The following is a 12,201-nucleotide window of genomic DNA, read 5'->3' on the forward strand; positions in this document are numbered from 1 at the left end:
GAGCAAAAGCCTCACTACTTTGCAGAAGAAGAATTGGATGGCAAGATACAACTTTTTAAATTCGTGTGCTTTCTCTTTTAAGGTACTTTTTGAATATTTTTTCAAAGAAAAGTTAGCGTAGTTTTCCTCTTTTAAGTTTAGCTTACGCAGCTTGACATCACAAAACGCAAAAACCAATAAGGCATGATAAAATACAAGATAAACGTAAAATAAAATAGAAGTGAAACAAAAGTTAGACACCATAAAAAAAAAACAAACAAAAAAAAAACATAATATACTTCTATGTATGTTTACATTGAACTTAATAAAATCCTTTGTGTAAATATATGAAAAAATAGAGAGTAAGAGTTCATAAAAAAAGCCTCGCTATTTTGCTGAAGAAGAAATGGATGTCTAGATCTTTTAAAATAAGGAACTTTTTGATTTCTTTTTCCGAAAAATGGTTGGAGCAGTTTTCCTTTTTTAAATTTCACTTATGCAGTTTAACATCACAGAAAATATTAATTTGCTTTTTAACAAACTCTTAAAAACATCAGAAGTAATTCTAAATGCAACTCTATTAAAAGTGTTAACAGAATAACAAAACGACTTTTTTTTTTTTTAAAGATAAAAAAAGTTTGAACTATCTTTAAATAAGAAATGTGAGAACAGTTTAACAGAACTTCTTGTTTATTATGTATTTAGCGAAACAGATAAATATATTTGCAAAAGCATAGAGAAAACAAACTACACAAAAGGCCCATCTTTATTGCCAAACTGAACAAACTTTTCTAAACTACATAAATGGTCTCACTATATTGCCATATTGAACAAACTTTTCTAAACTACCCTCTTTTTGAATTTTTAGCTTCATGTTTTTAATTTTGTCTTTAATATGGCTTCGGTAGGAGTACTTTTGCAAGACATGAATGAGCTTGTCACTGCTATGATTTGCCAAGATGCCAAGGTAATCTTTGTACGAGCAACTTGAGCTTACATCTGTAAACACGTCTTGCAAGATGTATGCCAACACTAAAGCTGCACATCGAGGAAAACTTCTGGTGTTGAACCATTCGTTGTGGCCAGGGCAAGCATTCAGCTTTTCAACTATTTCATCTAAAATTTTACAAACTCAAGTCATAACACAAAGAGATTAAATCGAATATTCATTTGGTTCTGAAGCATGACAAGATTAATTTTGTTTTTTTATTTGTTTTTTTTGTTGACCTTATTGTTTGCACTGATAGCAATAACTGGTTTTTGAAAGATTACCTAATTGGCATTGGCTAACTTCTGCTTTGTTTTCCTTTGTTCTTGGCTGAGTTGATCCTGAAATAAAATAAAACCATGTTCATTTTTCTAATTCATAAAAAAACCATCAACAGTTTCTAAGTGTTAGAGATAATAACAAGCTGTGCATGATTTCTAACGGTGATGTTTCTAACTTCATCATTAGAAATCGGGTAGACACAACTTTCTAAAAGTGCACTTAGCAATGATGGCTAGTTTTTATTAACAGTTAACCATCTGAAATTGTGCAAGAAGAGGTTTGTGTTTATATATGTTTGTATAAATTAGGTTTTACATTACCGATGTGTTCTTGAGTAAAAGATGGCATTTCCAACTTGATTTTTTTTCTTCTTGGATCTTTTACTTCTAAAACATAATCAGTTTTAGTATCATTCACTTGTGTAAACATTTAAGCAATCACAGAATTAGTCCTGCAACAAATACATACACACTTCTGTGTTGTTTTTTTTGTTTTTTTTTTTGTTTTTTTTATTGTTTTTCTTTTTTTTTTTTTTTTTTACAGCTTTAACAATAACAATAGGGCAAGGAGTTAATTTGGGCATTTTTATTTTTTGAAAGCGTGTTGAGATTTGCATAAAAATCAAAAATCAAAAAGAATTTACCTCTGGATGTACAAGCAAGACTTTGGCTAAATAGACTACCAACAGATTGAACAGCACCAGGTGAGGGCTGTTTTTCAAGAACAGTACCAGCCTGTTGGACTGGAACAGCTGAAAGAAACAAACTGGGTTTGGCCATCGTTTGCTGACGAGCAACAAGATTAGGAGCCAGAGGAACAGAAAAGACCTCTTTTGAAGGATTAAAAACAACTTGCAGAGAAGGAGCAACATGAACAGGTTTGGCAACCACTTGCTTATGAGCAGGTTCAAGAAGAGCAGGTTCAAGAAGAGCAGGTTCAAGAAGAGCAGCTTCAGGAGGAGCATGGAAAACACGTGTGACAGCCATAAGATTATCTTGCTGTGAAGCAACATTAGACACTGTTTCCAGCAGAACAGAAAAGACCTCTTTTGAAGGACTGAAAGCAACTTGTTGAGCAGGAGCAGCAGAAACAGGTTTGGCAACCACTTGCTCACTAAAGTAAACTGGAGAAAGTTGTGCATGGTGTTCAATAAAATCCGGTTCATCAGGAAATAATGTTAATGCAAGAGGAGAACAAGCTGTGCCAACAGGAACAGCTAGAGTCTGATCTACATCCATACAAACAGCTTGTTCATTAGGAACTAGTTGTGCAAGAGCAGAGGATAGTTCAAGAACTGGACCAGCGATTGTTTGTTCAGAAGGAACAGACGAAACAGGAGTTGAGCTAGGTTCACACAAGAAATCTACAACATGTTCGTTGCTGTCCTCTAAAGGAGCATTGTTTTCTACAGCTGGAGAAAATGGAACCACTGTGGTACAACCGAAAGTAGCAGCACATTCTTCAGAGTCAGAACCGGAGTCTGAATCTTCCTCAAAAATGTCCTCAACATCATGAAAACCGTACTCCTCTGCATTAGTTCGGAGCCAGTCCATCACATCCTTCTCCTCCTTTGGTGGTCTCTCAGACTTTTCAACAGTCAAAGACTCTATGACTCCGAAGGACTGTCCGATGCCCAGGGCAAAGCGCAACTCCTCTGCAGCGTTCCACTGGGACACATAAAAGCTATCCATTGTGTGTCTGCTGTGCTTCATGTAGAGTGTAGCAAACCGCTCGCGATCTTCTTTGCTGTTGTTGGCAAAGTAAGTGGCTATCGAACCGCGAATGCAAGTGGGAGTAAGACGCTTCATGGGAATGTTTACTTGGCTTTTTCTGAAGCAGGACGTCAGGCTAGAGGTGATAGCAGAGGAACCCATCTGGTAAACAGGCACTCTAGTTGCACCTAGTGTCACACCTTCGTCTTTGTTGGCTCTCACCGAAGGAAAAAGGGGCCTGTAGCAGTCGCTCAACTCCAAAACAGTCTTGGTGTCTGCAGCCATGTAGTGAGAGTCGTTGACAAGAAGGTCTCTGTATCTCAGCAAATAAATATCGATCAACACTTTCAAGTCGTTCGGCACTAGAATGTTTTTGGCTCCGTACTTGTATGCTGTTTTGTAGCGCTCTTGCACAATGCAATATCCACACTCACTCTTCTCAGCAGCCATGTAGTCTCTAATGTTTAAAAGAGCAATGTTAGATTTTCTTAAACTGTTAATTACAGTGACAGAGAGCAGAAGATGGTTTCGTAGAGACACAGCATTGTCTCTAGTCAGCGGAAGAGACGCCTTTCTAATCGATTCCACTAAGTCTCTTACGTATGCAGACTTGCCATATTCGGTCAGCAAACTGACATTGATGATGTTGATGCTTTTTCTTCTTTTCACAAGGCTCCTCCTCAAAGAACGAAAGGGCCTCAGCACTTTTCGCAACTCATCCACCTTGCAGCGCAAACGTCGGATGGCCTCATGAGAAAGTCCGAAATAGACGTTTCTGGCTTCACTGAAACGAAACAGGAGACAAAGGGAGACGAGGCGGTTGTACAACGTGTGACAAGACATGGCTTTTGTTTGGTCAAGTTCACTCAGCTTGGAATTGAGCTGAATTTTCTTAAAGTGCAAGGAGAAGTATCTATCCTCCAAAACATTGGAATTGGTGAGGGCGTTTGGGTGCAGCGTCAACGTGCTGTCACAACAAGTCAATATTTCCACAACTGCATTTTTGTAGATCTTTGCTTGTGACCAAGTGTTGTTGTTGGCTACCACAAGCCACTTTTCAAAGTCTCTGAAGAGCTCATCTGCTGACTGGTAATAAAAGTGAAAAGCATCTTTGTCCAGCTGAAACAAGAGTCTCTTTTCTTCGGTCAAGACATAGGAGCTGGAAACCAAGTGCTCTAAGGAATCGAAATCAGAGTCAAGGACGGATTCGGTGTTCAGCTCTTTGTTTTCTACAGAGGTGCATTGGTTTGCAGAAGGAGCCTCGGACGAACCAGCAACTGGTGAGGGCAAGCTTAAAAGAGGATCAGAGGAAAGAACCGGAGAAGAAAAAGAGGAGGAAGGCCCAGGAGCAGAGGATGCAGAGCCTGATGCAGACGCTTGTTCAGCTACTGGCTTAATACCAAAGAAGGCAGGTCGAATAAATTGAGGGACATAGAGCTTCTCGTTGTCGTATCGCTTTGCCTCTGCAATCTTTTGTTTGATCATCTTGGAATCGTAGAAATGAGTCTCTTTCAAGTGTATGTCCAGTCGGTCGTAATACTTCCAACATTGCAAACAGGGGTAAGGTTTTGGACAGCCGGACTTGCGTTCGAGACGAGCATGCTGAAACTTCCTGACCATTGCAGAGTAAAAGAGGAAGCTTCATCCAAAGTCCAAGAATGATCTTTTTTAGTCAAGTGTCTTTTAATGCTTGTGGACGAATGTTTGCACAAAGGCATCGGACAGCTAACAGCGTACCTCTTCTTGGTACCATAGAAAGGTACAACCCTGTTTACGGAGCCACACGCTGCAACTAATGCGGCCCTGACTTTGTTTTTGAGCTTTAAGTCTCTCTGTTCTTGTGACTGCTTTCTTTTCTTTTTTTTTGCTTTAGAGTTTGGAGAAGAAGCAACAACAGAGTTGTTTTCTTGTGAAGAAGACATGTTCAGGTGTTTGTTTGCAACGGTTTTTGCTAAAAAAAGGAAACCAGTCAGTGAGAGTTTTTTTCTTCTGCCTGCATCCAATCCTGGAATGTTTACAACTGCAGGGAAGAGCTGTGTTTTTTCGAATCCTCTGCAAAAGAGAAAAAAAGAAAGAAAAGAGAGCAACAAGAAGAAACAAAGTTTCCACTAGCAAATGAAAAAGAATGAGAGCAACTAGCATTACATGCATGGTGGCAGCAGTGATTGCTATTATGAGAAGGAGAATGAGAAAAAAAAAAAGAAAAAGAAAAGAAACAAATAAATAAAGAGATGGAGTTTGAGAGGATCTCGCAACCATATGACTCAAAGAAAGAAACTGTGTTGAAAAAAGGCAAGAGAGGGCAAATAGAACTTGCTAACAAGGACAAATGACAGACATAACTACAACAGTAACAACTCTCATTGCAAGCATAATAACAACAGCATCAGCATCACTGACTCAGAGAGTGTTGACATAACAAAAAAGAAAACAAAAGTACAAGCCAAGTGGGGGAACATTAACAAACACTCATTGCAACTATAACAACAACAACAACAGCAACAGCATCACTGACTCAGAGGGTATTGATAAAAAAAAACAAGCAAAACAAAAACAAACAAAAAAACAAATAAAAAAACAAAACAAGCAAATTGGGTGAACAGTAACAACTCTCATTGCAAGCATAATAACAACAACAGCATCAGCATCAGCATCACTGACTCAGAGAGTGTTGACAAAATAAAATAGACAATAAGCAAGCAAAGTGGGTGAACAGTAACAACTCTCACTGCAAGCATAATAACAACAACAGCATCAGCATCAGCATCACTGACTCAGAGAGTGTTGATAAAATAAAACAGATTATAAACAAACAAAGTGGGTGAACAGTAACAGCTCTCATTGAAAGCATAATAACAACAACAGCATCAGCAACAGCATCACTAACTCAGAGGATATATAAAAAAACAAACAAACAAACAAACAAAACAAAAACAAAAAAAAACAAGCAAAGTGGCTGAACAGTAACAGCTATCATTGCAAGTAAAATAACAACAACAGCATCAGCAACATCATCACTGACTCAGAGAGTGGTGATAAAATAAAACAGATTAAAAAACAAGCAAAGTGGCTAAACAGTAACAACTATAAATACAAGTAAAATGACAAAAGCAGCAACAGCATCACTAACTCGCAGGGTGTTGATAAAAAAAAAAAGCAACAAACAAACAAAGCAAGCAAAGTGGGTGAACATTAACACTCATTGCAACTATAATAACACCAACAGCAACAGCATCAGTGACTCAAAGGGTGTTGATAAACAAAAACAAAGGCACAAACAAAACAAGCAGAGTGGGGGAACATTAACAACACTTATTGCAAGCATAATAACAACAACAGCATCAGCATCTCTGACTCAGAGAGTGTTGATAAAATAAAATAGATTATAAACATGCCAAGTTTGTGAACATTAACAAACACTCATTGCAACTATAACAACGACTACAGCAACAGCATCACTTACTCAGAGAGTGTTGAGAAAAAAAACAACAAAAAAAACAAAAACAAAACAAAACAGAAAACAGAAGTACAAGCCAAGTGGGGGAACATTAACAAACACTCATTGCAACTAAAACAACAACAACAGCAACAGCATCACTTGCTCAGAGGATATTGATAAAAAAAACAAACAAACAAACAAACAAAACAAGCAAAGTGGCTGAACAGTAACAGCTATCATTGCAAGTAAAATAACAAACAACAGCATCAGCAACATCATCACTGACTCAGAGAGTGGTGATAAAATAAAACAGATTAAAAAACAAGCAAAGTGGCTGAACAGTAACAACTATAAATACAAGTAAAATGACAAAAGCAGCAACAGCATCACTAACTCGCAGGGTGTTGATAAAAAAAAAAGCAACAAACAAACAAAGCAAGCAAAGTGGGTGAACATTAACACTCATTGCAACTATAATAACACCAACAGCAACAGCATCAGTGACTCAAAGGGTGTTGATAAACAAAAACAAAGGCACAAACAAAACAAGCAGAGTGGGTGAACATTAACAACACTTATTGCAAGCATAATAACAACAACAGCATCAGCATCACTGACTCAGAGAGTGTTGATAAAATAAAATAGATTATAAACATGCCAAGTTTGTGAACATTAACAAACACTCATTGCAACTATAACAACAACAACAGCAACAGCATCACTTGCTCAGAGGATATTGATAAAAAAAACAAACAAACAAACAAACAAAACAAGCAAAGTGGCTGAACAGTAACAGCTATCATTGCAAGTAAAATAACAACAACAGCATCAGCAACATCATCACTGACTCAGAGTGTGGTGATAAAATAAAACAGATTAAAAAACAAGCAAAGTGGCTGAACAGTAACAACTATAAATACAAGTAAAATGACAAAAGCAGCAACAGCATCACTAACTCGCAGGGTGTTGATAAAAAAAAAAGCAACAAACAAATAAAGCAAGCAAAGTGGGTGAACATTAACACTCATTGCAACTATAATAACACCAACAGCAACAGCATCAGTGACTCAAAGGGTGTTGATAAAGAAAAACAAAAGCACAAACAAAACAAGCAAAGTGGGTGAACATTAACAACACTTATTGCAAGCACAATAACAACAACAGCATCAGCATCACTGACTCAGAGAGTGTTGATAAAACAAAATAGATTATAAACAAGCCAAGTTGGTGAACATTAACAAACACTCATTGCAACTGTAATAAGAACAACAGCAACAGCATCACTGACACAAAGGGTGTTGATAAACAAAAACAAAAACACAAGCAAAGTGGGTGAACATTAACAACACTCATTGCAACTATAACAACAACAACAGCAACAGCATCACTGGCTCAAAGGGTGTTGATAAAATAAAGAAACAAAAACAAAACAAGCAAAGTGGGTGAACAGTAACAACTCCCATTGCAAGCATAATAACGACAACAGCAACAGCAACACCATCACTGACTCAGAGAGTGTTGATAAAATAAAATAGATTATAAACAAGCCAAGTGGGGGAACATTAACAAACACTCATTGCAACTGTAACAACAACAACAGCAACAGCATCACTTACTCAGAGAGTGTTTATAAATAAAACAAAAAACAAAAACAAGAAACAAAAATACAAGCCAAGTGGGTGATTACTAACAGCGCTAACAGCAGCAACAACAGTGTCTTTAGAAACAACAAACAAGTACAACAGCAACAACTGCTTTTACAGAGTATAACAATAACAACAACATGGCACTAACAACAACAAAAGGGTTGGAATAAAAACCTGTAGGCAAAAGGAGAGCTGCATTCAGACAAGATCGATTACAAAGAGGCTCTTCTTTAGGACAGAGGAGAAACTGCTTTTGAGGGACAGAGGGACTTTTGTTGTTGTTGTTGTTGTTGTGCAGAAACCAACAAACTTTTATTGAACCGAATATAACCGAATATAACCGAAAGTCTTGTTTGCTTCTGTTTTGTGCCATCAAGAAGGGAAAACAAAACATCACAAAACAAACGAAGCAAACGAAACAAACAAACAAACGAACGAAACAAACAAAAAAACGATTAAATAAATAAACAAACAAACGAAACAAACAAACAAACAAAAACAAATAGGAAAAACAGAAAACGCAGTACCGAAACCTCGCCATTTTTATCCTTCCTCGAGCTTTCTTTGGGCGCCAAAGACCGAGAAAGTTGAGCAAACGTGACGTTGAGGGGGGGGGGGGGGGTACTTAAGGCCAGCAGACCGACCAATGGCAAGCTTAGGAGAGACCCACGTGAATGTTACATTTTCTTTCTATGTACGCTGAATCCGCTCAAAGTCTGGAATTTCCAGCATTCACGTGTCATCACTCCAGCCACCAGATTGGCCCACACTTTGCACACTTTCAAGACTAGAACTTCACTTAATCACAAATTGAGCCAAAAAAAAACTAAGTCTCGCATGGCGACAACTTTTCCAAAAGCAAACAAAGGCAAACAAAGGCAAACGAAGGCAAACGAAGAAAAAACAAAAACAAGTAAACAAAAACAAAACCGAAAAGGGAGAGAGAGAGCAAGTCGACTCATTTCTTTCGACTGCCTTAAACGAGAAGTCTAAAACGTTTAAAAGTTGAAAACTAAGTTTTTTAAATGAACTGCACCGAAAAAACTTTACGACAGTTTAGCTGGTTAAAAACGCAGAGGAAAATATTTTATAAAATTTAAGCGTTCTAAAGATGTCCATTTTTGTTTTTGTTTTTTTTTTATTTTGGTTTGTTTCTGGTTTGCTTCTTTTTTTTTTTTTAAATTCTAGCGATCGAGCATATTTGAACGGTTTCATCAACCTGTTGGCGCACGTGCTCGAGAGCTAGAACTTTGATTGCTTTTGTTGTTGAGAATTGAGAATGTCCGAGCAGGTTTTTTTATCGATTTCATCGCTTGTGGCGAGGCAAAAATCAAAACGCTTTTTGGACGAAAGAAAGGAGATTAAAAGGAAAAAAGAGAAGAAAAAAAAAAACAAAAAAATAGGTTATGTGTCATAAACATTTATTTTCTCACGCGATGACGTCTAGTTTTGTTAGAGTAATTAAAATATGGTATCAAGTTTGTAATTTCTATCTTATTTTTAGTTACGGATAATTGCCAATTATGTCACGTTTAGTATACACAACGCTGTTTTCTTAATAGCAATATGATACAAACAAGTTATAAAAAAAAAAAGCGTTCGCTCGATCTTCCTTAGTCAGTTGAACAAAAAGAAATTTTCACAACATATGATTGATTTGGTTGTCCTAGCAAGCTGTTTTAGCAAACGACTAGAGGTTGCAACTGTTGTTCATTGAAAACGAAAAATCTAGCGTCAGCAAGAAATTTTTGAATACATAATGTACACAAAAGTGGCACTAACAAATGAAAATGTAAAAAAAAATGTTTACCTTGATGCCAGACTCGCAGAGATGTTGTCGCTCGTTGCTATCGACTGCGAACAGCTTTGTTGTTTTTCGAAGTGCCTCTTCACTCTACTTATAGCCGAAGTTTTGGCTTCGAAAAAAAATACGAACGTCGTTAAGCTCAACGAGCTGCTTTAATTGTTGTTCGTGCGAAAACGAAATGCTTAAACGGATAAAAGTGTTGGCGTAATTACACTTTTCGACCGCGATGCAGTTTGTCAACAACTCTAGCGTACTTTTTTGGCTCGTGGAGCAAAAAAGCCTCATGATAATAGCAAAGGCTTAAAATGTCTTAACATGTCAGCAAAGGCTTAATATGCTTAATAAACTGTGGGTTAAGTTTTTGCGGTGCAGCTCATTAACAACTTAATTTGCAACTTGCTGGCACAAGCAAACGTTTATGACTTCTCGTTTAAGACAGTTGAGCGAAATCAGTCGACTCACTCATTCTCCCTTTTCTGTTTTGTTTTTGTTTTGTTTTTTTGTTTTTGTTTTTGTTTGTTTTTTTTTTCTTTGTTTGTCTTTTGTTTAAAATGTAAAAAACTCGAAAGGAAAGTTGTTGCTTTGTTTGCTTATTGAAAGTTTTCGCCAGTTGCAAGACTTAGTTTTGTTTTTGTTTACTTATTAAAATATCGAGGAAAATATTTGAGGACATCGCATTCTAAAGGTGCCTTTTTAATAAAACATCTAACGATTTAGCTTTTAACGTTATGCTCAAAAGAATGCCCGTTTCGGTTTCTTTTTTCTTTTTTTTTTTTTTTTTTTCCTTTGTTTCAATTGGGCAGAGTGCTCATTTGAGCAGCCCGCCCATGATCCAAAATTAGGACTTTTCTACGAGATACTTTTCATGGACTGTTGTAATTTCAGCAGACCAACACAGTGACTAGTTGGTAGTGTGTGTTAGTTCCGCTTTCATTCACGGTTGAGCGGACCTGTTCGATTACTCGAACATTGGTCACGTCTGGAACGTGAGAATGCTAGAGTGCGTTTTACTAACAATTTTATCGCTTGTGGCCAGGAAAGCAAAACTTTCCGTTTTTGTCTTTTGCATTCTAAAGGTGCCTTCTTAATAAAACCTCTAACGATTTAGCTTTTAACGTTATGCTTAAAAGAATGCCCGTTTCGATTTCATTTTTTTTTTCTGTTTGTTTTTGTTTTTGTTTTTTTTTTTCAATTCGGCATTTTAAGGGTGCCTTTATAACAAGATCTAACGATATAGCGTTTAATGTTGTGCTCAAAAAAAAAAAAAGTGCCTTTTATATCTCTCAATGGTCTCCAACGATAAAACTGCCGACCAATCGCAACGATTAAACAGCCGACCAATGGCAGCTCAATAGTCTCCAAACATGAAACTGCCGACCAATGGCAGCTCAGTGGTTTGAGAAGTGAGATCATTCGATTTCGTTTTATTATCTCCAGTTTGAACTAGTGCTTGGCTTTTATAAAAATTGTCAAATTTTGCCAAGCAAATCTTATACGAAACGCTACTTTGATGTCAAACCTTCGTTACTCCCTATTCCCTTCTAGCGGAGGGCCGGCTAAAAGCTAGAAAAAAAGAGAGAAGGAAACTTTTTTCTTTTTTTCTTTATCTTTTTTTTTTTTTTTTTTTAAGAGGGGTAGGGGTGGGGGGGGGGGGGGGGGAAGGAGTAAGAGAATTACGGGGTTAGGATTGGAGGGGGATGAGGTTACGGTTTGGAAGCCTGGGGACAATGAAAAATTGCGTTCGTATAGTGTCCACGAGGGGCGTCCTTCGGTTGTAACGTGCCGCTAGGTGCACGCGTCTAGTAGTTTCGTTGCATCGACCTAGAGGAGTTCTCCGAAAGGTCTTGCGCTTTGGGCTCGGGCAAACGGCCTGCATCCATTGTAAACACGGTCTCTGCCGTTAGAAAATCGTTAACCAGGCTTTTGTGAGCTTTAACAACCATCCCTTTGAGTTTAAAACGAACGTTTCCCCAAAAGCCATTCGAGATGGAGGTACTCACGGAGGTTTGTTACGGTAACAACCCTGTGGTTTGCCATCTTCTTTCTTTCCGCAGCGTCGCAAACGGATCGGCCGGTCTCTTAGGTGACGAAAAAACGTCTGATCTCTCGACTGGAATGCTTAACGTACTAAGATTAGAAGAGTTAGTACTAAGAGTCGCATCTGGCCGCCGTAATTTTCTTCGATGATGTACTTGAAAATTTCGTGACGTCGTTTTCAAAGCTCTAGGGTCGATTTTAACCTTCGACCTTAAAGTCGATTTTAGCCTTCGGTGTGGCTCTGTACAACTTTTGCGGTGAAAAAGCTTGCGCGGAGTCTACAGTTGTATTTAGCCGACAGACGCTGGCAA

The 12,201-nt window shown here is 37.7% G+C and overlaps 1 protein-coding gene across 1 annotated transcript; it reads right to left on the minus strand.

The window, feature by feature from the left end:
- Positions 1-729: 729 nt before the first annotated feature.
- LOC149876022 (uncharacterized) lies at positions 730-4,528 on the minus strand. The gene is made up of 4 exons (XM_090075862.1): positions 1,893-4,528; positions 1,570-1,635; positions 1,252-1,308; positions 730-1,095 (listed from the first exon to the last, which is right to left on the minus strand). Exons 1-4 carry the CDS (start codon positions 4,444-4,446, stop codon positions 776-778), a joined length of 2,997 nt encoding a protein of 998 aa, XP_089931988.1. The 5' UTR covers positions 4,447-4,528; the 3' UTR covers positions 730-775.
- Positions 4,529-12,201: the final 7,673 nt, after the last annotated feature.

Source organism: Hydra viridissima, unplaced genomic scaffold, assembly GCF_058129835.1.
Source record: "Hydra viridissima isolate aposymbiotic clone 2 unplaced genomic scaffold, HvirCarnegie_v1 scaffold_55, whole genome shotgun sequence".
NCBI classification, from domain to species: Eukaryota; Metazoa; Cnidaria; class Hydrozoa; order Anthoathecata; family Hydridae; genus Hydra; species Hydra viridissima.